This window comes from Oncorhynchus mykiss, chromosome 2 (genome assembly GCF_013265735.2).
Source record: "Oncorhynchus mykiss isolate Arlee chromosome 2, USDA_OmykA_1.1, whole genome shotgun sequence".
Lineage (NCBI taxonomy): Eukaryota > Metazoa > Chordata > Actinopteri > Salmoniformes > Salmonidae > Oncorhynchus > Oncorhynchus mykiss.
Genome location: NC_048566.1, coordinates 33285348 through 33311144, shown reverse-complemented (window position 1 = coordinate 33311144; position 25797 = coordinate 33285348). Strand labels below are relative to the sequence as shown.

Genomic DNA, 25797 nt, shown 5'->3' with positions numbered 1-25797 from the left:
CCTTGAACTTTGAGACCTTTTGCCACATTTCAGGCTTCAAACATAAAGATATAAAACTGTATTTTTTTGTGAAGAATCAACAACAAGTGGGACACAATCATGAAGTGGAACGACATTTATTGGATATTTCAAACTTTTGTAACAAATCAAAAACTGAAAAATTGGGCGTGCAAAATTATTCAGCCCACCACAAAATTATTGTCCCACTTGCCGAATACTTTCGCAAGGCACTGTAGCTAGTTAGCTTGCACTTGCTAGCTAATTTGTCCTATTTAGCTAGCTTGCTGTTGCTAGCTAATTTGTCCTGGGATATAAACATTAGGTTGTTATTTTACCTGAAATGCACAAGGTCCTCTACTCTGACAATTAGCCTATTAGGCACGTTCACGCAGATGAGCAGGGATCCTGGGCATCTTTCTTTTGGTGTTTTTCAGAGTCAGTAGAAAGGCCTCTTTAGTGTCCTAAGTTTTCATAACTGTGACCTTAATTGCCTACCGTCTGTAAGCTGTTACTGTCTTAACAACTGTTCCAAAGGTGCATGTTCATTAATTGTAAATGTTTCATTGAACAAGCATGGGAAACAGTGTTTAAACCCTTTACAATGAAGATCTGTGAAATTATTTGGATTTTTAAGAATTATCTTTGAAACACATGGTCCTGAAAAAGGGACGTTTATTTTTTGGTTGAGTTTATAAATGTATGTTTTTCTCTAACCTTGCAGTAATTCCTCCGTGAGTCTCTTGGCTGATTCACTACTCTTCTGATGCTGCAATACTCACTGTAGTGTAACCTTGAGAGATTACTTCTGAAAGGTGTGTGTACTGTAGAGTACAGAGTCAAACAGAATACATTGAGAATGGCATGGCAGTTCAGGTTGGCGACAGTTACAGTCATGCCCATGATGATACATTCCTCTTCAATGCATAATCTTCATTGAAGTTTTGATATTACTCCCTCTGTTGCTTGTGCTTGTTCAACAACCCGTTGAGGCCAGATGAGCCATTTGTAAAGTGGCATTAAAGGCAGTATTCATTAAATACAGTGGCTGTTTGGGCTCCTTGAGCAGTGATGTGGCACAGAAGTACAATCAAGTACATCAAGTACCCGCAAGCTTGACAAACTGTAAAGTATTGAGACACAAGGGGCTCTGGATCAAGCTCTGGGTGGCTATACTAAGGGACAGTTGGGCTAATTGTACAATAACAATATAATGGAGGTTATCCATTGAAGAGGGAGAGTATCATGGATATGCGATAGCAGCTCCAGCCTCCACAGTTAGCCAAACGACAGGGAAGGGAGCTGGACATTTTGGTGTTCTTATTTTCTGCCTGCTACCTCTGCTGATTAGGGTGTGCTCTGGGCTGTCCTCAAAGATGAGCCTTGTCACAAGTTACAACTTGACTCCGCGGTGGCTGTGAGCACTGTGGCTTACTGCATTACCATAACACACCCTAAAACAGTCTGAAATAGCCTGTGGACCAGCAACACAGACATTCAACTCATTCTCATCCACCAGTATCCAATACATATCGCTGAGATCACTTGATCAGTGTAGGTGTTGCAAATTTAGACAGTCCACTTCCATCACCGCCTAGCAACCCAGAAACACAGGCCATCGGTCAAATACATACTTACGTGTTTTACATTTCTACTCTCTTATAGATTGACTGTACAACTGAGAGATAATCAATGCCTTTTTTTTGTGTCTCGACGGAGTCCTCAAAGCACATTTACCATCCGTCTTCCACTGACAGCACATTTGCTTTTAATCTGCCATAAGGGGTATCTACCTCAGAGGAATGCAATGTTGTAAACCAAACTGTAAAGCGGTAGCAAAAGAAATAGCCTCAGTGCACGCAGTAGGAAAACAAGAGCAAACCTTGTCGCTGTATAGTAGCAATTTCAAACGCTTCACATGGGCTAAATTTGTAACAGCAACAAATGGTATTAAGCCAATGCATAACACTGAGAATGGAGAGCTTGCCATAGTTTCTACAGAATGCAGTGGTGAGGATATCTGCATCGAGAGTACCCCAGTCCCCAGCATCATAATCTTCTCCTCCCATAATCCCTGCAGTATATTTTTGGGTTCTGTTAGAGAAATCACCTTCTCCTCTCTGGTGTTTCACTGCAGTGTGCAATTTCCTGTTCGTAAGATTCCCTTTCACCAGCAAGGACATTTTATACTTTCCTCTCCAACCTTTCACAATTGTCACATCCAGCACACATAGTCACAATTTCTCATATTTCAGTTCAAAGCCGGGCATCATTGTGTTAGCATCTACACCTGCTGCTACGTTTGAAACAGTAGATTGACTACAACATTGTTGTTATGAGTCATGAAACGACCATGAAAATTGTAAAAACCCTCTACATATCTATTATTTCATACGTAGGCATTACCACTCAGGCATTACAGTAGGTATAATCAAATGCCAATAGCTTCTATTAGAGAATCAGAGCCCCCGTTTTTAAAGGTGGACAGGAGTGGTACAAAGTAGTTACCCTTGACATGGATACCACCAACATCCAATTCAAGTACTGTACTGTTAAAACCTATGGACTGTTACATCGTTGAAGGGTATACAAGCTCATTGAGTTATCTCCCTCTGCATATATCACCCATTTCATTCCCTTGTTGCCTCTCAAAACCGACATGTAGAAGCCCTCTCAAATAGTACAATATTGTGTATATTCAACAATTCTGTAGCAAGGGCAACTTCCACAGATGCTTATAATGACATTTGTCATGATAGGCACTGGGAATGCATCCACAGCTGTTTTTTCTTGGAATATCCATATAGCAGTGTGGGGAACTAAAATGGATGCTGGGATGACATGCTGTTTGACATGGTGTTGCTGACTGCTGTAGTGAGCCCAGGTTGACTACGCACACTGAGAGGTTCCACCCAGGGAATGATGACAGTGATGACGTGACGCATGTTGGGCTGCGCCCTTTCCAGAGGGGACCTCTCTCTCTCTTTCTCTGCAGAACCATGCATACTGTCTGGGTGAGTGGAGCTACTGTATGAGCCATGAAAGGAGTGTGTTTACACACATCCAAACATGGCATTGGAGCTGGACAGAAACGAACAGCTAAATAAATAGATATTGTCTACTCTCTGTTTGCTGCTCCTGCTGAACAGCCTCTCATCATCCTCTCTCAGGTATACCTCCACCCTGCAATGCCCAACCCAGGAGTGTCTAGCCTGTGCAGTGTTCAGGCAGCAGTGACACAATGTAATCAAATAAAGAAATACATTTCCTTTAAGTCTCTTTCTAGGTACAGTACTCGCCAAAAGTTTGGACACACCTACTCATTCAAGGGTTTTTCTTGATTTCACTATTTTTTACATTGTAGAATAATAGTGAAGACATCAAAATGATGAAAAAACACATATGGAATCATGTAGTAACCAAAAAAGTGTTAAAGAAATCAAAATATATTTTAGATTTTAGATTCTTCAAAGTAGCCACCCTTTGCCTTGATGACAGTTTTGGACACTCCTGGCATTCTCTCAACCAGCTTCATGAGGAATGCTTTCCCAACAGTCTTGAAGGAGTTCCCACATATGCTGAGATATGTCCGCATATGTCCTGTTGAAAAACAAATTATAATCCCACTAAGCACAAACCAGATGGCACGGCGTATCACTACAGAATGCTGTGGTAGCCATGCTGACTAAGTGTGCCTTTGAGTTCTAAATAAGCACCCCCACACCCCCTCCTCCATGCTTCACGGGGGGAACCACACATGCAGAGATCCTCCGTTCACCTACTCTGCGTCTCACAAAGACAAGGCGGTTGGAACCAAACGTTTAAAATTTGGACTCCTCAGACCAGAGGACAGATTTCCACCGGTCTAATGTCCATTGCTCGTGTTTCTTGGCCCAAGCAAGTCTCTTCTTCTCATTGGTGTCCTTTAGTAGTGGTTTCTTTGCACCAATTTGACCAAGAAGGTCTGATTCACACTGTTTCCTCTGAACAGTTGATGTTGAGATGTGTCTGTTACTTGAAATCTGTGAAGCATTTATATGGGCTGCAATCTGAGGTGCAGTTAACTCTAATGAACTTATCCTCTGCAGCAGAGGTAACTCTGAGTCTTCCTTTCCTGTGGCGGTCCTCATGAGGGCCGGTTTCATCATAGCGCTTGATAGTTTCTGCAACTACACTTGAGGAAACTTTCAACATACATCATCACTGAGGGATGACTTGGCCGCTGCGCCCCTGTCCTTGTGCCCAGAAAACCAGGCATGAATAATGGATGGGTGTTTCGATCGCTCCAGGTAACCCCTGGACTCTTAGACCAGAGCAGCCAATAACTGATGGATGTTTCGACCAGACCAGGCCACCCCTGGACTCTCAGACCAGAGCATCAGATATCTGAATTACGGCAAGAGAGGAAAAGGAACTGAGTCATAACTTAGCTGTCTAAGTAGATCATATTCTGAAAGTTACTGTAACAACCTCACCTCACCCTTCCCTATTTTCCACAACTTTCTTTTTTTAATATGATACTCTTTTCTATCCTTTCTTTGCAGTTTGTGGTAGATTGACATGAAATTAAAAGGTGTGTGAGTGCGTGCGTGCGTGCGAGCTTGTATGTATGTCCTCACGGGAGTTCCAAGGCTCTCTACCTGTCTGCCTTACCTCAACAGAGCACTCTATTGTCTACCTAGACTTATTCCTTGAGGGCAATTCAATGACTTTATTACCTAGACAGACTGTCTAGTCTATCATGTTGTATTCTCAAAACTGCAACTCATGCAACTTTCGCTTAGAATTAGAATACGTGAAAAGGTATTGGTTTATCTGGTCTTTCAGAGCGGCACCTCACCCGCTCCAAGGGGAACCAATTTAAACACATTTACTTAAATTTCAAACATTCAGGAGCATTCTACAGTATATTCATAGGATCTTTAGTTTTGGACCACTGGTTCCTCATTTAGTTCAATATTTAGTCTCTAGAAGGACATATATTTCCATTGCAGTTAGACTGTTACAAACAGATGTTGAGATATTTGTATTCCATGTTGTTTGCTACCCCCTCACTAACACGCTTTCTGGTATTGAGGAAATTATAGAAAGCAAAAAAGACACTCACGAGAATGTGAATTTGGTCTCTCGCTCAATGTGTACTGTACACTGGAGATGATTATGGTCCACGCACCTGTATTGATAGTAATACCTATCCAACTGTTGAACAGAATACTGCCCAATCAAATGGACTTGACTAGATACACATCCTCCTCAGTGTGTATGTGTTTCACCATGGTGGACAGAATGGTGCCAGCATAGGGGTTTGTTGACTGGACCCTGTGGGGATCACTTCAAACAGACCAGGCGTGTGCCAGGAGTGAGTGGGCCGCACTGACACGGCCCAGCATGCAGTGCTCTGCACACATGACACTGAGGCAAGCCAAGGTTTTGCTGGGAGTATGGTGTGAAAATATGGCTCAACCAGAAACTTGATACATTGGATACGGCTTGAGGTATATTTAAGCAATAAGGCACAAGGGGGTGTGGTATATGGCCAAAATACAACAGCTAAAGGCTGTTCTTAGGAGCGGCGCAGAGTGCCTGGATACAGCCCTTAGCCGTGGTATATTGGCAATATACCACAAACCCCAGAGGTGCCTTATTGCTATTATAAACTGGTTACCAACGTAATTAGAGCACTAAAAGTACATGTTTTGTCATACCCGTGGTATACGGTCTGATATACCACGGCTGTCAGCCAATCAGCATTCAGGGCTCGAACCACCCAGCTTATAATTACATATACTGTCGGCCTACCCAGGTAGTGAAGAAACAGGGATGAAGATTACTGCAGTTACCTATAAAGGATATTGAGGGTTTTCCCCATGACTAATCATGGCCGTACGTCTTCTCTCCTCACCATGTACAGTAAATCTGAAGCCCATTGCTATTCATTTGGACCATAACACTTCAAATCATATATGCGAAATTCCCAGCAATTTAATTCACATTTGACTGTGTGTTTATTAATAGTAAGAAAACTCTTCTGGACATCAGCAGGCAATTACTGGCATGTTCCAATTTCAGTTGGGTTTATCAGGCATGAGTCATAATGCACTGGAGCTGCAGTTTAGCTGAGCTGCTTTAGCTACACTTCTGATGATTATAGCAAGGCTGCTGATGACAAGCCACTCTCTCTCTCTGCAGTATTGTACTGTAACTTGGTGTTGATGAGCTTTTCCATTAAATGTTCTATTATGTTACCTCTTAGTCAGCCTCAATGGCCGCCGCATTTACACCGGCAGGCCAGTTCTGATAAATCTTTTTATTATGTTCTGCTAATTTCATTCATACCTTTCGGAAGTTCTAGTTAATATGCTGTGACATTTAGCATGTCTTCTCACCAGAATAGCATAGCTGAAGGGAAGATATGTGATCATGCGAACCGACAGCTGTCCTTCTTAATCCACAGCTGGAAAGGACACTTCCTTTTGCCTTGTTGAAGGCGGTATTTTGAACCGATGTAAGAACAAGTGGGTTTTCAATTACACATTATTGTTATATTTGGCTCTGAAAAAGATCTGATGTGAAAAGATCAGGTCAAAAGACCAAATATTAGGGAAAAAAAATATCACAATTGGGCTGCCTGTGTAAACACAGCCAATGAGAGTTGATAGTGGCTTTGTCATCGGTGGTGACCTGATCTGTTTTGGGTTGTAACTAAGGACACTTCTTATCTTATTAATAAAAGGCATCTATCATCTGAAGTGTCATCATCGGAAAATACCTGTTCTATAATGTGCAGATGGTACTGTTTGCTCCGTATTATGCTTGGGAATTAACAACCTATAGGTCCAGTCTATAATCATTGAGACAAACATGTCCTTTTATGAAGGCGGTCTGCTTCCAAAAGTGATTTAGAGTGTTGACAGTGGGGGGGGGGGGGGGGGGGGGGGGGGGTGTTATTATAGACATCTGTAGTTGGATGAGGTGGCAGAGCGCCAATATGGAGGTGAGAGAGAGAGAGAGAGAGAGGGAGAGAGAGAGAGAGAGAGGGAGAGAGGGTGAGAGAGAGAGAGAGGGAGAGAGGGAGAGAGAGAGAGAGAGGGAGAGAGAGAGAGAGAGAGAGAGGGTGAGAGAGAGAGGGTTAGAGGGAGAGAGAGAGAGGGAGAGAGAGAGAGAGAGGGTGAGAGAGAGAGGGTGAGAGAGAGAGAGAGAGTGAGAGAGAGGGTGAGAGAGAGAGAGGGAGAGAGAGAGGGAGAGAGAGAGGGTGAGAGAGAGAGAGAGGGTGAGAAAGAGAGAGAGAGAGAGGGTGAGAGAGAGAGAGAGAGGGTGAGAGAGAGGGTGAGAGAGAGAGAGAGAGAGAGAGAGAGAGAGAGAGTGTGTGATTAGAAGTGGAGGTACGTTTGGAGTTAGAAGTTTACATACACCATAGCCAAATACATTTAAACTTCGTTTTTCACAATTCCTGACATTTAATCCTTGTAAAAATTCCTTGTCTTAGGTCAGTTAGGAACACCACTTTATTTTAAGAATGTGAAATGTCAGAATAATAGTAGAGAGACTGATTTATTTCAGCTTTTATTTCTTTCATCACATTCCCAGTGGGTCAGAAGTTTACATACACTCAATTAGTATTTGGCAGCATTGCCTTTAATTTGTTTAACCTGGGTCAAATATTTTAGTCTTCCACAAGCTTCCCACAATAAGTTGGGTGCATTCTCCTGACAGAGCTGGTGTAACTGAATCAGTTTGTAAGCCTCTTGCTCACACACGCCCACACACAAATGTTCTGCCACACATTTTCTATAGGATTGATGTCAGGGCTTTGTGATGGCCACTCCAATACCTTGACTTTGTGTCCTTAGGCCATTTTGCCACAACTTTGGAAGTATGCTTGGGGTTATTGTCCATTTGGAAGACCCATTTGCGACCAAGCTTTAACTTCCTGACAAATTTCTTGAGATGTTGCTTCAATATATCCACATAATTTTCCTACCTCATGATGCTATCTATTTTGTGAAGTGCACCACACCCTCTGCAGCAAAGCACCCCTACAACATGATGCTTGCCAACCCCATGCTTCACGATTGGAATGGTGTTCTTCGGCTTGCAAACCTTCCCCTTTTTCCTCCAAACATAACGATGGTCATTATGGCCAAACAGTTCTATTTTGTTTCATCAGACCAGAGGACATTTCTCCAAAAGTACGATCTTTGTCCCCATGTGCAGTTGCAAACCGTAGTCTGGCTTTTTTATGGCGGTTTCGGAGCAGTGGCTTCTTTCTTGCTGAGCGGCCTTTCAGGTTATGTCGATATAGGACTCGTTTTACTGTGGATATAGATACTTTTGTTCCTGTTTCCTCCAGCATCTTCACAAGGTCCTTTGCTATTGTTCTGGGATTGATTTACATTTTTCGCACCAAAGTACATTCTTCTCGGGTCCCATGGTGTTTATACTTGCATACTATTGTTTGTACAGATGAATGTGGTACCTTCAGGAGTTTGGAAATTGCTCCCAAGGATGAGCCAGACTTGTGGAGGTCTACAATTTTTTTTCTGAGGTCTTGGCTGGTTTCTTTTGATTTTCCCATGATGTCAAGCAAAGAGGCACTGAGTTTGAAGGTAGGTCTTGAAATAAATACACAGGTACACCTCCAATTGACTCAAATGATGTCAATTAGCCTATCAGAAGCTTCTAAAGCCATGACAAAATGTTCTTGCATTTTCCAAGCTGTTTAAATGCACAGTGAATTTAGTGCATGTAAACCTCTGACCCACTGGAATAGTGATTCAGTTACAAGTGAAATAATCTGTCTGTAAACAATTTTGGGGAAAATGACTTGTGTCATTCACAAAGTAGATGTCCTAACCGACTTGTCAAAACTATAGTTTGTTAACAAGAAATGTATGGAGTGGTTGAAAAACAAGTTTTAATGACTCCAAGTGTATGTAAACTTCCGACTTCAACTGTATATGCATCCCTAGAGAGATGTAATCTTGACACAATGCTAAAGCCCTGCTGTTTGTACCCTGTCACAAAAAAAACTCTGTAGATCAAAACATCCATGAAGAGCCAATCTCATTCACTCTTCTGTCCTCAAATAACACTTTACTGTAAACTCCATCCAGCATTATGGATAATCTTCCTGATTAGCTAGTTCATGTAAGCACCCGCCAGACTACTGTATTGGACAGCCAAACAATACTATATTGTTGAGGCAAACTATACTCTCATGGAAGTAAATTGGTTGTCCAACCACATACAGAATCTGTGGGATTTCATCAAACCACAGTTTAGTCAGGAAGATATGATTTGAGTGGGAGAGTAGAGACCTGTCTACACCGTGCACTATTTATCTGTTTGGTGTTTTTAGTCCTACTGTCATCCATCTTCTTACTCCATTACTGGCTGACTTCTCCCCGGCAACACTGTCTCCTGATAAACGTTTATAAAGCCTCCGCTGAATAAAATGTCACTCCTTTATCACATGCATTTCTCTCTTTTGGTGGATATATACCCCACATTGTCAAATGGAGATCTGTTTGAAGTGGATCTAAATGACCGATTTATATGCACATTCACCTAGCTTATCCAAGTGTAGCCAAAGGCTAAATTGAAGTGTCCCTATTCAGCACAGTTGTGGGTTTTCTGTGGAAGGGTTTTCTTGCTAGTAGGATATATGACAACAGTTAGCTTTTACTGACAGACTCCCCAAGCCACTCATGCCATTTTGTAATGGGATCTTGACTCTTGTCCTTGGCAGAGTGACTGACAATCTGTGCTCCAGTGAACTGTACACAGAGGAGTCAGAGAGAGTCGACTGAAACGGAAACATCATATTCCCTCCTTACTCCATTGTTTGAACAGAGGGAGACACTGTGCACAAAGATCGATACAGCTTACTGTACAAATTTATACACCGAAAGGTATGTAGGGTCTCATGTACTGTGATTAAACAAACAAGGCTTTTGGACAGCCAGCCAGACAACTGTACTGTGCAAACAAGCCTTATATTGAGTTATAGGGCCTACTCCATTGTATCTGTTTTCATTGACTTGTGACTTTTATTGATTGTCTCACACCTTATACTGCATGACATAAAGTTGGGCCTATACTGCATGACAGAAAGTTGGGCCTATACTGCATGACATAAAGTTGGGCCTATACTGCATGAGATAAAGTTGGGCCTATGTCTCTAGTATTCTCTTTTAACATACATCGTTTTTCCAACTCATAAACTTTCTTGGGTGGATTAATAGCCCTGGTAGCATTAGCACTAAACTGGAATCGTTTTAAGCCACGGTGACATACCCTTCTGGCACAGAACTGTCTGAACTTGTTGTCTTTAACTTCGGCATATATTCCTCCATTACTATTAGCACAATGGTTTTAGGGTGGAAATTGACAGTGTTGTATCACATTTAGCAACTGCTCCTTAGCATTAGCAATGATTTGATTGGAAATTGACCCACACAATTTCAGCTGTTGACTGTTGCCTAGCCCAGTGCTCGAGTCTAAATTTACTAGCTGTATTTTAGCCGTGGTAGGGCCTTTTAAGTTAAGCAAATACAGTAGCTTCAGCCAGAGCAAAAGGCTGTTCCGCTTTAGTGCACTGCCTCAGTTTTAACGTGCTAGCTAGCGTTATCTTAGCTTCAGGGTAGGTTATTTCCTGTTTCTCTCTGCTCTCTTTTATTGTGAGCAAGCTGCTGCTCTGTTCCGGTTTCGTGTGTGGTGTAGAGAGGAGCTCCACTGACCCCCTGGCATCCTCTCAGCTCACTAGAAGGAAATAGGTTTAAATAATTAAGTCTTTCATCACTGGCAAATGACAGCTAGGGTTTTGGTCCGGCTCCCTTTAGACACCTAATTTATTATCAATTTTTTTTAGTACTAACAGCCACATACTTGATGCAGCATAACTCTCAAGTAGAGAATGGTTTATTATTCCAGGCTAAAAAGCCTATCTGTACCTACTCATATCTATCAGTAGTGGGGATGGTTCAAGAGAAATCTGATGGTGATGGTTAGCTCATTGCATTTAGTAGTGAGTGGCTCCTGGTGTTGAAGTTGTGACCATGGAGACAAAGGACAGCCAGCCAACCGGCTGGTGTCTCCGAGAGGGATAGAAGATTGACTGAGGCGCTGTGTGAAGATCAAGATTTCTAGACCAAGTGCAGAGGTGGGCGGTTTTATGTGCCCTGAAGATCTTGAATTGCTAAGAGATGATACAATATGCTTTTGGTTTTGGAGCAGCTCTTTTACAGAATAGCCTAGCTCAGTGGACCATTAAAGTAAGGTACACCAGGGTCTCTAGAATGGGGTAGGTGAGTAATAGCCCTCTTAAACTATTAAAGATCAGGAACAGAGGTTAGACCTTTAGGGAGTAAGGAGTAACTATATTTCAGTAGGTGGGGGAGGTTTAATACAGCCTTTACTCCTCTGTTTTAGTGTCACGTTTTCTTATCCAAACACAGAACTAAATATGTCCTCTGGGAGGGCCTCATTCATCTTCTCTGACGACACATGAAATATGTCCTCTGGTTGCTAGATTGAGATGTCTTACCAAAGCAGACAGCTCCCAACAGAGTCATTCTGTGTAAGGATCCTTGTAAACTATGGCCCATTAACCACTAATGATGTTAAGGCAGGAAACTCCTCCACCAATACAGGCAGGCACAAGGGACAAAAGTTTTTTTGCATGGCGACATATTCTGATACATTGTCTGTCTGTTTCAAATGATATAATTTTCTCTTCTTTGAAAATAATTCATATCAACATGGATTCATTGGATTCCCTCTCAGCCCACGTTTCCAATCTCATTGCCAATGAATATACTGTTGTCAAAGTATGCAATGATTCAATGTTGTTTTCTTAGAGAGGCTGCTGGCATACAAATCAGCAAATAGAACTATTCTTGAGCTTCCTCCTCTTTACGCACTAACTCCATGTGTAATGCAACCACAAGGTTGTTCCCTTCCTGGGAAACCTGCTTGTTACAGCAAGCCTCATGTTTTATGCATACTGTATGTCTGCTCTTGTTCACCTGCCAAAGGTCCTACAGGAGGATTTCCATTTCATATTTACCTCCTTATGTTTTTCAAGTATTTTTGGCTTTACCATAATTCATATTCCCACCTGCACATCAAGCTCCGTTCAGTAGGAATGGAAGATTGTCTCTCTTGTGCTTTCTCTTCCATGAAAGATGCTTGTGGTACAATGGACCCTGGTTTAAATGCAATGGCTTCAGGATTCCCGAGCCATACAGATGTAGGATCTTACAGCAACAGCAACATCCTACAGCAACAGGAAATGTCAATTATTATGCGGATTATAATTAATTAATGGGCATTTTTGTAGGGGTTGATACATTTTTTCGTAAGGGCAAATCAAGTCTGAAATTTCAAAGTGGAATTTACAAACTTTAGAAGCCGTTTTAAAACTCAAATACACTACAAATTTGCATTTCATGCTGTGCAGGAAAATTCTCAGCAACAAAATAACATCTGTAGCTAGCAGATAGGGTCTGACTCAGAGGCAGGGATTTCAAGGGCCAGTAGGGGCCATCTCACTCACTGCCATTTATATGGAAATCAGGTTTCTATGTACCACTCTGGTGGCACCTAATGCACACTTTACCGTGTGAAGTAGATGAAGCAAATCCACATACAACATTCTGGCCTATATTAGCCCAGCAGCGAACAAGGAGAGGACATGATATGTAGAGAATATTAACATGCAATTCAATGCAATCTATCATTTACCTTGACACACAACCATGTTTCAGTGTCACAGTATCTGCTAATGGAAGCCTTTGTGACTTATTTTGTACGTAATGTTGCTGCTACCATCTCTTATGACCGAAAATAACTTCTGGACATCAGAACAGCGATTATTCACCTCAAATTGGATGAAGAATTTTGTTTTAATGAGTCGGACGGGATATGCTCCAAACATCCGAACAGGCCCTCATCCCCATCATTTGCAGGAGAGAAAAAAAAGAGAGATTTTGCGGAAAGAGATCGGGGTGCCTTGTGAGGATCAAGCGACGGGTGGCTAATCTGCCTTTGACATCCGTACTGTTATCCAACGTTCAATCGCTGGAAAAGAAATGGGATGAACTGAAAGCACGTATATCCTACCAACGGGACTTCAAAAACTGTAATATCTTATGCTTGACAGAGTCGTGGCTGAACGACGACAATAATAACATACTGCTGGCGGGTTATACACTCTATCAGCAGGATAGAACAGCAGTCTCTGGTAAGACATGGGGCGAATTCCTATGTATATTTGTAAACAACAGCTGGTGCACGATATCTAAGGAAGCCTCGAGGTTTTGCTTGCCTGAGGTAGAGTATCTCATGATAAGATGTAGACCACACTATCTACCTAGAGAGTTTTCATCTGTATTTGTCGTAGCTGTCTATATACCACCACAGACCGATGCTGGCTCTAAAACCGCACTCAATGAGCTGTATACTGCCATAAGAAAACAGGAAAATGCTCATCCAGAGGTGGCGCTCCTAGTGGCTGGATACTTTAATGCAGGGAAACTTAAATCAGTTTGACCTAATTTCTATCAGCATGTCAAATGTGCAACCAGAGGGACCTTTACTCCTTTACCACCTTTACTCCACACACAGAGACACATACAAAGCTCTCCCTAGCCCTCCATTTGGAAAATCTGACCTTCATTTTATCCTCCTGATTTCTGCTTACAAGCAAAAATTAAAGCAGGAAGCACCAGTGACTCTGTCTATTGAAAAGTGGTAAGATGAAGCAGATGCTAAACTAAAGGACTGTTTTGCTAGCACAGACTGGAATATGTTTGGGGATTCATCCGATGGTATTGAGGAGTACACCAATTCACTCACTCGTTTCATCAATAAGTTAATTGATGACGACGTCCCCACAGTGACTGTACGTACATACCCCAACCAGAAGCCATGGATTACAGGCAACATTCACACTGAGCTAAAGGGTAGAGCTGCAGCTTTCAAGGAGCGGGACTCTAACCCGGAAGCTTATTAGAAATCGCACTATGCTCTCCGACGAACCATCTAACAGGCAAAGCATCAATACAGGACTAAGATTGAATCGTACTACGCAGCCGATGTGAGTAAGACCTTTAAACAGGTCAACATTCAAGGCCGCAGGGCTAGATGGATTACCAGCATGCGCTGACCAGCTGGCAAGTGTCTTCATGACATTTTCAACCTCTCCCTGTCTGAGTCTGTAGTACCAACATGTTTCAAGCAGACCACCATAGTCCCTGTGCCCAAGAACACTACGTTAACCTGTCAAATAACTACCCACCCGTAGCACTCACGTCTGTAGCCATGAAATGCTTTGAAAGGCTGGTCATGGCCTTTCATCAACAACATTATCCTAGAAACCCTAGACCCACTCCAATTTGCATACCGCACCAACAGATCCACAGATTATGAAATCTCTTTTGCTCGGCACACTGCCCTTTCACACCTGGACAAAAGGAACACCTGTATGTGAGAATGCTATTCATTGACCACAGCTCAGAGTTCAACACCATCGTGCTCTCAAAGATCATCACTAAGCAAAGGACCCTGGGACTAAACACCTCCCTTTGCAACTGGATCCTGGACTTCCTGACGGGCCGACCCCTAGGTGGCAAGGGTTGGTAACAACACATCCGCCACGCTGATCCTCCACCCAGCACAGCCAGAAGAGGACTGGCCGCCCCTCATAGCCTGGTTCCTCTCTAGGTTTCTTTCTAGGTTTTGGCCTTTTCTAGGGAGTTTTTCCTAGCCACCGTGCTTCTACACCTGCATTGCTTGCTGTTTGGGGTTTTAGGCTGGGTTTCTGTACAGCACTTTGATAAATCAGCTGATGTAAGAAGGGCTATATAAATACATTTGATTTTGATTTGATCCTCAACACGGGGGCCCCTCAGGGGTGCGTGCTCAGTCCCCTCCTGTACTCCCTGTTCACTCATGACAGCACGACCAGACACGACTCCAACACCATCCTTAAGTTTGCCGATGACACAACAGTGTCACCGACAACGATGAGACAGCCTATAGGGAGGAGGTCAGAGACCTGACCGTGTAGTGCAAGGACAACAACCTCTCCATCAATGTGATCAAGACGAAGGAGATGATTGTGGACTACAGGAAAAGGAGGACCAAGCACTCCCCCTTTCTCATCGACAGGGCTGTAGTGGAGCAGGTTGACAGCTTCAAGTTCCTTGGCGTCCACATCACCAACAAACTAACATGGTCCAAGCACACCAGACAGTCGTGAAGAGGGCACGACAAAACCAATTCCCCCTCAGGATAATTTTTTTTTTTTGGCATGGGTCCTCAGATCTTCAAAAGGTTTTACAGCTGCACCATCAAGAGCATCCTGACGGGTTGCATCACTGCCTGGTATGGCAAATGCTCGGGCCTCCGACCGCAAGGCATTACAGAGGGTAGTGCATACTGCCCAGTACATCACCGCAGCCAAGCGTCCTGCCATCCAGGACCTCTATACCAGGCGGTGTCAGAGGAAGACTCCAGCCACCCATGTCATAGACTGTCTCTCTGCTACCGCACGGCAAGTGGTACCAGAGCGCCAAGTCTAGGTCCAAGAGGCTTCTAAACAGCTTCTACCCCCAAGCCATAAGACTCCCGAACATCTAATCAAATGGCCGGTACCCCCTGTATATAGCCACGCTATATTGACTTGGTAGAAAAGACAGAGGTCATAGATGACTGATATAGCGGCTGTTGTTTCCGGGGTTCATTTTCAGTCTAAGTGAGTGTTTCTTGGAAACCTAGTCTTCCCAGAAGACCTTTGGGTTCAGTGATCTCTGCCAGTCTGTTGTGTGAGCTGCTCCCCTGCCCTCCATCCTCACCCCCCAGCCCCTTCCCTCATCTCCTCCAGTTTCTATCCCATCTGATCTCATGCTACTTAACCAGGACACTTCTAATACAGTACAGGAAGTAGTCCGTTTGGTAAGGCTGTAATAGTAGCCTGTTACACTGTTGACTTGGTAGTTACGTATGTGCCTTTTAGGTACCAGGTACTGAATCACAGCACCAGAGAGTACCCCTTGTCTAACAGGTACTAGCTGAAATAGCACTGTAAAATAGTGTTAACAGATACAAGGGGGGCCACTAACCAAATAAGGGTGGGGACTGTTACAGTATTTCAGAGTGTGTGCATGGTCATTGGGTTCAGCTATGGTCTATGGATCCTCCCTGAGGCCTGTTCTCTTCTCCTGCTGTGTCTCCTCCTCTTCAAATGGCCAGAGAATCCAATAGCACTAGGCAGCCACAGTGGGCACCAACACCACTCTATCAAGGGATCAGCTTCACACTGTCTCCTACACACCACCATTTCAGATGGGTGTTATTATCAAACTAACAGCATACAGTCACATTTCTGAGATAATCAAATTAGTATTCACTAAAGAAACATCAGATTTTAAGGTTGTATAGTAGTCTGGGCTATATATTGTTCCGGGATTTCAATGAACAGTGTGCACACTTTCTCTCTAAAGGTACTGTATAGTAATCTGACAATCTGACTGCATCTGTTTCCCTTAGCTGTATTGCTGTATTCCTCTTTGAGACAAATTAGACGGACCTGTGTGTGTTAATGGTGACAGAGGTGCAGGGAAAAGAGCAGACCACTCAGCTGCCAGATTTAGACTGGCCTTTTTTCTGTCGGCCTTGTTCTCCGGGTCAAGGTTTAACCTGCCTGCTATCTCTGGAGACTCTAGCAGGAGCAGAAAGACTCTGGGAGGTTAAACGGCACAGCCCAGTCAGGTTAGCGTTGCCGATAGGGCCACAAGGAGAGGAATACACAACAGAAAGAACAGAGTGAAGCTGAGAACCAATTATCCTTACCCACAAATAACAGAGAGAGAGAGCCGGGGAAGGGAGAGAGAGAAACAGAGTTAGGGAAGGAGTGACAGAGAATGAGCGTGAGGAGAGGGGGAGAATGACAAGAGGGAAAGAGGAAGGATGGAGAAAGGAGAGAGGAGGAAGACAGGGAAGGAGAAGGGTAATAGAGAAAGAGGCTGAGATGAGTAGAGAAAAAGGAAAAATAGGGAAGGAAATGTGAAAAGGGGGCCACACTAATTAGACACTCACTAGACACTCACTAGACAAACACTAGACACTCACCTGACACATACTAGACCACACAAGACCATACTAGACACACACTAGACACTCACTAGACACTCACTAGACACTCACCAGACCACACTAGATACTCACTAGACACACACTAGACACACACTAGACACTCACCTGACACATACTAGACCACACAAGACCATGCTAGACACACGCTAGACACTCACTAGACACTCATTAGACACTCACTAGACACATACTAGACCACACTAGACACTCACTAGACACACACTAGACACTCACTAGACACACACTGGAGACACACTAGACACTCACTAGACACTCACTAGACACTCAATAGACACACACTTGACACTCAATAGACACACACTAGACACACACTAGACACTCACTAGACACTCACCAGACACTCACCAGACACTCACTAGACACACACTAGAAACACACTAGACACTCACTAGACACTCACCTGACACATACTAGACCACACAAGACCATACTAGACACTCACCAGACACTCACTAGACCACACTAGACCACACTAGACACTCACTAGACACACACTGGAGACACACTAGACACTCACTAGACACTCACTAGACACTCAATAGACACACACTAGACACACACTAGACACACACAAGACACTCACTAGACACTCACTAGACACATACTAGACCACACAAGACCATACTAGACACTCACTAGACACTCATTAGACACTCACTAGACACATACTAGACCACACTAGACACTCACTAGACACACACTAGACACTCACTAGACACATACTAGACCACACAAGACCATACTAGACACACGCTAGACACTCACTAGACACTCACTAGACACTCACTAGACACATACTAGACCACACTAGACACTCACTAGACACACACTAGACACTCACTAGACACACACACTAGACACTCACTAGACACACACTAGACACTCACTAGACACTCACTAGACACTCAATAGACACACACTAGTCACACACTAGACACTCACCAGACACTCACTAGACCACACTCACTAGACCACACTCACTAGACACTCACTAGACACTCAATTGACACACACTAGACACACACTAGAAACACACTACACACTCACCTGACACATACTAGTCCACACAAGACCATACTAGACACTCACCAGACACTCACTAGACCACACTAGACCACACTAGACACTCACTAGACTCACACTGGACACACACTAGACACACACTAGACACTCACCAGACACTCACTAGACCACACTCACTAGACACTCACTAGACACTCACTAGACACTCACTAGACACACACTCGACACTCAATAGATGTAACCGATGTGAAACGGCTAGCTTAGTTAGCGGTGCGCGCTAAATAGCGTTTCAATCAGTGACGTCACTTGCTCTGAGACCTTGAAGTAGTGGTTCCCCTTGCTCTGCAAGGGCCGCGGCTTTTGTGGAGCAATGGGTAACGATGCTTCGTGGGTGACTGTTGTTGATGTGTGCAGAGGGTCCCTGGTTCACGCCCGGGTATGGGCGAGGGGACGGTCTAAAGTTATACTGTTACATAGACACATACGAGACACACACTAGAAACACACTAGACACTCACCTGACACATACTAGACCACACAAGACCATACTAGACACTCACCAGACACACACTAGACCACACTATACACACACTAGACACTCACTAGACACACACCAGACACTCACTAGACACACACTCGACACTCAATAGACACACACTAGACACACACTAGAAACACACTAGACACTCACTAGACACTCACTAGACACTCACCTGACATACTAGACCACACAAGACCATACTAGACACTCACCAGACACTCACTAGACCACACTAGACCACACTGGAGACACACTAGACACTCACTAGACACTCAATAGACACACACTAGACACTCACCTGACACATACTAGACCACACTAGACACCCACTAGACACTCACTAGACACATACTAGGCACACACAAGACACTCACTAAACACTCACTAGACACTCACTAGACACATACTAGACCACACAAGACCATACTAGACACACACTAGACACTCACTAGACACTCACTAGACACTCACCAGACCACACTAGATACTCACTAGACACACACTAGACACTCACTAGACACTCACTAGACACACACTAGACACTCACCTGACACATACTAGACCACACAAGACCATGCTAGACACACGCTAGACACTCACTAGACACTCATTAGACACTCACTAGACACATACTAGACCACACTAGACACTCACTAGACACACACTAGACACTCACTAGACACACACTAGACACTCACTAGACACACACTAGACACTCACTAGACACTCAATAGACACACACTAGACACTCACTAGAAACACACTAGACACTCACTAGACACTCACCTGACACATACTAGACCACACAAGACCATACTAGACACTCACCAGACACTCACTAGACCACACTAGACCACACTAGACACTCACTAGACTCACACTGGACACACACTAGACACACACTAGACACTCACCAGACACTCACTAGATCACACTCACTAGACCACACTCACTAGACACTCACTAGACACTCACCTGACACATACTAGACCACACAAGACCATACTAGCCACTCACCAGACACTCACTAGACCACACTAGACACTCACTAGACACACACTGGAGACACACTAGACACTCACTAGACACACACTAGACACTCACTAGACACATACCAGACCACACTAGATACTCACTAGACACACACTAGACACTCACTAGACACACACACTAGACACTCGCTAGACACTCACTAGACACATACTAGACCACACTAGACAGACACTAGACAAACTAAGAAAACATTATTGCCACGCCACATCAGTTCACTGAATACCACAAGATGATTTTAAAGTGATATCGCTGAAGGACTAAGCTATCTCCCAAAAGAAACTGGTAGCGTTACCTAATTGCCTACTATAGCTCATCGTATTAATGCATTCATCTGCTAGACATATAGGCTTATATCACCCCATTCTCCAGATTGTCAGACAAGAAGTAATAATGTCTCTTTATAGACTTCCTGGGAACAAATGTAATTGCAGTGCTCCTAACTGGGCCGTCAGTGTAGCAGTATGTTCCCTTGAAGGTTTGATTCAAGCCGAGAGCCATTGGAAATGCCATGCTGTGACCTGTGGTTGGGCTGGGAGAGACCTATGAGATAACTGGGGCTCAATCAATGTAGGCCACTGAGTTTGAACAAGAGCTCTTCTGTCGTTTTCTACTTAAAGCTGTCATGTCCACTTATTAAGGACATTACATTGGGTCAGATAAGGTGGGCTGACTGGGTTCAGCCATAGGAATAAGGCCATTTGTTGAGAATCATGAATACAGGTATTGAGAACCTCCATGCGGTTACTGACTTCACTTGAGTTTGGCTTTCTGTGGCATGTGCAGTACAGGAGGCAGGACGGATCATAATAATTGCTGGAATGGAGTGAATGGAATGGTATCAAACACGTGTTTGATGTGTCCGATACCATTCCATTTATCCGTTCAAGCCATTACTATGAGCCCATCCTCCCAATTAAGGTGCCACCGGCCAGCTGTCATGTACAGACGCAGGTGTATACTCTTGTGAAAATTGGAACAGTATGGAAACATCATCGTTTGTATTTCTTGATTGGAAGTTGGAGTGAGAATGAGTGAGAACTGTGATGGACAGTTGATGCTGCGTAGTTTCTTTACACTGTTGGAGGTGCCATTCTAACAGAATCCTCTCTTTCATTCCAGGTCTCAATTTGGAGGAAAATATTCTGGCTGTAGCTGATAGAAGAGCTGTCCGTGGCGCTGAATTCCAGATCCACAGAGATCCCCAGTTCACACCCATGCTCTTGTGCCACTCCTGATATCTCCCATTCCTAGCAGCAACCAACCTCACCGCCAGAGCCAAGATGGACGACGGCTATGGACGAGACGGACGGCAGGACTTCATCCGCGGCGCCAAAGACATCGCCAAGGTGGTGAAGAAGCAGGCGGGCAAGAAGGTGGGCCGCAGCGTGGACAAAATGGCAGATGAGTACACCAAGCGCTCGTACAAGCGCTTCGAGGAAGAGGACGACGATGACGACTACCCCGTGCAGCAGAGCCAAGATGGCGACGGCTACTACCGCAACGACAGCCGGGCCAACGACGACGAGGGCGGCCACAGCGACTCCACGGAAGGTCACGACGAAGACGATGAGATCTACGAGGGCGAGTATCAGGGAATCCCCCGGGCAGAGTCCGGAAAAACGGTTCCGGTGGACGGGATTGCCCCCCAAGCTCAGATTAGGGACCTGGCCCAGTTCGAGGCGGAGAGGAGGAAGGATCAGGAGGAGCTGGCCCAGCAGTACGAGACCATCCTGCAGGAGTGTGGCCATGGGAAGTTCCAGTGGACGCTGTACTTTGTGCTGGGGCTGGCGCTGATGGCGGACGGTGTGGAGATCTTCGTGGTGGGCTTTGTGCTGCCCAGCGCAGAGAAGGACATGTGTCTGTCAGAGGAAAGCAAGGGCATGTTGGGTAAGATGGTTCTAATGGCCAGCCTGCTGTCGATTATTCTAAATGTATTACACTCTCTCTATTCCGGTTCCCTTATCTGTCTTTCCCTCCTTGTTTATTCGATATGTAGTCTTCTCACTCTATTTAGTCCTCTCACTCTCTTTTTCCCTCTCACTCTATTTAGCCCTCGCACTTTATTTAGCCCTCTCACTCTATTTACTCCTCTCACTCTATTTAGCTCTCTCACTCTCTCTCACTCTATTTACTCTCACTCTATTTAGCTCTCTCACTCTCTTTAGCCCTCTCACTCTATTTACTCCTTTCACTCTCTTTAGCCCTCTCACTCTATTTAGCCCTCTCACTCTCTATAGTCCTCTCACCCTATTTAGCCCTCTCACTCTCTATAGTCCTCTCACCCTATTTAGCCCTCTCACTCTATTTATTCCACTCACTCTTTTTTTACCTTTCACTCTATTTAGCTATCTCTCTCTATTTAGTCATCTCGCTCTATGTATCCCTCTCACTCTATTTAGCCCTCTCACTCTATTTAGCCCTCTCACTCTATTTAGCTATCTCTCTATTTAGTCCTCTCGCTCTATTTAGCCCTCTCACTCTGTTTAGCCCTCTCACTCTATTTAGCACTCTCACTCTGTTTAGCACTCTCACTCTATTTAGCCCTCTCACTCTATTTAGCCCTCTCACTCTATTTAGCACTCTCACTCTATTTAGCACTCTCACTCTCTTTTCCCCTCTCACTCTATTTATCACTCTCACTCTATTTAGCCCTCTCACTCTATTTAGTCCTCTCGCTCTCTTTAGCCCTCTCGCTCTCTTTAGCCCTCTCGCTCTCTTTTCCCCTCTCACTCTATTTATCCCTCTCACTCTCTTTAGCCCTCTCACTCTCTATAGTCCTCTCACTCTATTTTTCCCTCTCACTCTCTATAGCCCTCTCACTCTCTTTAGTCCTCTCACTCTATTTAGCCCTCTCACTCTATTTAGCCCTCTCACTCTCTTTATGCCTCTCACGCTCTTTAGCCCTCTCACTCTATTTAGCCTTCTCGCTCATTTTAGCCCTCTCACTCTCTTTAGCCCTCTCACTCTCTTTAGCCCCTTCACTCTCTTCTTGCCCTCTCACTCTCTTTTGCCCTCTCACTCTCTTTAGTTATCTCACTCTCTTTAGCCCTCTCACTCTCTTTATCCCTCTCACTCTCTTTAGTTCTCTCACTCTCTTTAGTTCTCTCACTCTCTTTTGTCCTCTCACTCTATTTAGCACTCTCACTCTCTTTTCCCCTCTCACTCTATTTATCACTCTCACTCTATTTAGCCCTCTCACTCTATTTAGTCCTCTCGCTCTCTTTAGCCCTCTCGCTCTCTTTAGCCCTCTCGCTCTCTTTTCCCCTCTCACTCTATTTATCCCTCTCACTCTCTTTAGCCCTCTCACTCTCTATAGTCCTCTCACTCTATTTTTCCCTCTCACTCTCTATAGCCCTCTCACTCTCTTTAGTCCTCTCACTCTATTTAGCCCTCTCACTCTATTTAGCCCTCTCACTCTCTTTAGCCCTCTCACTCTATTTTCCCCTCTCACTCTCTTTATGCCTCTCACGCTCTTTAGCCCTCTCACTCTATTTAGCCTTCTCGCTCATTTTAGCCCTCTCACTCTCTTTAGCCCTCTCACTCTCTTTAGCCCCTTCACTCTCTTCTTGCCCTCTCACTCTCTTTTGCCCTCTCACTCTCTTTAGTTCTCTCACTCTCTTTAGCCCTCTCACTCTCTTTATCTCTCTCACTCTCTTTAGTTCTCTCACTCTCTTTAGTTCTCTCACTCTCTTTTGTCCTCTCACTTTATTTAGCCCTCTCACTCTATTTAGCCCTCTCACTCTCTTTTTCGCTCTCACTCTATTTAGCCCTCTCCCTCTATTTAGCCCTCTCACTCTCTTTAGCTATCTCTCTCTATTTAGTCCTCTCGCTCTCTTTTTCTCTCTCGCTCTCTTTTCCCCTCTCACTCTATTTAGCCCTCTCACTCTATTTATTCCTCTCACTCTATTTAGCCCTCTCACTCTCTTTAGCTACCTCTCTCTATTTAGTCCTCTCGCTCTCTTTTTCTCTATCGCTCTCTTTTCCCCTCTCACTCTATTTAGCCCTCTCACTCTATTTAGTCCTTTCACTCTATTTAGCCCTCTCACTCTCTTTAGCTATCACTCTCTATTTAGTCCTCTCACTCTCTTTTCCCCTCTCACTCTATTTAGTCCTCTCACTCTATTTAGCCCTCTCGCTCTCTTTTTCCCTCTCGCTCTATTTAGCTATCTCACTCTATTTAGTCCTCTCACTCTATTTAGTCCTCTCACTCTATTTAGTCCTTTCACTCTATTTAGCCCTCTCAATCTCTTTAGCTATCTCTCTCTATTTAGTCCTCTTGCTCTCTTTTTCTCTCTCGCTCTCTTTTCCCCTCTCACTCTATTTAGCTATCTCAATCTATTTAGCTATCTCACTCTATTTAGCCCTCTCACTCTCTTTAGCTATCACTCTCTATTTAGTCCTCTCACTCTCTTTTCCCCTCTCACTCTATTTAGTCCTCTCACTCTATTTAGCCCTCTCGCTCTCTTTTTCCCTCTCGCTCTATTTAGCTATCTCACTCTATTTAGTCCTCTCACTCTATTTAGTCCTCTCACTCTATTTAGTCCTTTCACTCTATTTAGCCCTCTCAATCTCTTTAGCTATCTCTCTCTATTTAGTCCTCTTGCTCTCTTTTTCTCTCTCGCTCTCTTTTCCCCTCTCACTCTATTTAGCTATCTCAATCTATTTAGCTATCTCACTCTCTTTAGTCCTCTCACTCTATTTAGTCCTTTCACTCTATTTAGCCCTCTCAATCTCTTTAGCTATCTCTCTCTATTTAGTCCTCTTGCTCTCTTTTTCTCTCTCGCTCTCTTTTCCCCTCTCACTCTATTTAGCTATCTCAATCTATTTAGCTATCTCACTCTCTTTAGCCCTCTCACTCTCTTTTGCCATCTCACTGTCTTTAGCCCTCACACTTTCTTGCCCTCTCACTCTATTTAGCCCTCTCACTCTCTATAGTCCTCTCACTCTATTTAGTCCTCTCACTCTATTTAGCCCTCTCACTCTATTTAGCCTTCTCACTCTCTTTAGCCCTCTCACTCTCTTTAGCCTTCTCACTCTCTCTTGCCCTCTCACTCTCTTTAGCCCCTTCACCCTCTTCTTGCCCTCTCACTCTCTTTAGTTCTCTCACTCTCTTTAGTTCTCCCACTCTCTTTTGTCCTCTCACTTAATTTAGTCATTTCACTCTATTTATTCTTCTCATTCTCTTTAGCCCCTCACAATCTTTAGCCCCTTAACTCTCTTTAGCCCTCTTACTCTCTTTATCAGTTTTTGACTGCATCTCTCTATTCCCTACAATAGCAAGCTTGAGTTCACAGAGGAAGCCTATTCAAGGGATTCTTCGGGATTTTGGCAATGAGGCATGCATGCTAGTAGATACCCATAAACTTCCAGTCATTGCACTAATGCTAGTTAGCATTGGTTCGAGAAACTACCTCTATCGCCCTTCATACTGGGCTCCCTAGTGGCGCAGCGGTCTAAGGCACTGCATCTCAGTGCAAGAGTAACTACAGTCCCTGGTTCGATTCCAGGCTGTATCACATCCGTCCGGGATTGGGAGTCCCATAGAGCGGCGCACAATTGGCCCAACGTCGTCCGGGTTTGCCCGGGGTAGGCAGTCATTGTAAATAAGAATTTGTTCTTAACTGCCTTGCCTAGTTAAATAAAGGTTAAAAGTTTAATACTGGACACCGATACATAAAAATGGTATCCACAAATTCATCTGGCACTGGGGAAGTACAGTCATGGCCAAAGTTTTGAATGACAGAAATATTGATTTTCACAAAGTCTGGTGCCTCAGTTTGTATGAGGGCAATTTGCATATACTCCAGAATGTTATGAAGAGTGATCCGATGAATTGCAATTAATTGCAAAGTCCCCCATGCAAATGAACTGAATCCCCCAAAAACATTTCCACTGCATTTCAGCCCTGCCACAAAAGGACCAGCTGACATCATGTCAGTGATTCTCTCATTAACACAGGTGTGAGTGTTGATGAGGACAAGTCTGGAGATCACTCTGTCATGCTG

General features: G+C 44.1%; 1 protein-coding gene across 1 annotated transcript in view; it reads left to right on the top strand.

Moving 5' to 3' along the window:
- Positions 1 to 25797, top strand: part of sv2a (synaptic vesicle glycoprotein 2A) — a 57430-nt gene that overhangs the window by 2759 nt on the left and 28874 nt on the right. Inside the window, exon 2 of the mRNA XM_036946294.1 lies at positions 20912 to 21679. Coding sequence (XP_036802189.1) covers positions 21073 to 21679 — 607 coding nt within the window. The 5' untranslated portion in view covers positions 20912 to 21072. The remainder of the gene's footprint in view (positions 1 to 20911; positions 21680 to 25797) is intronic.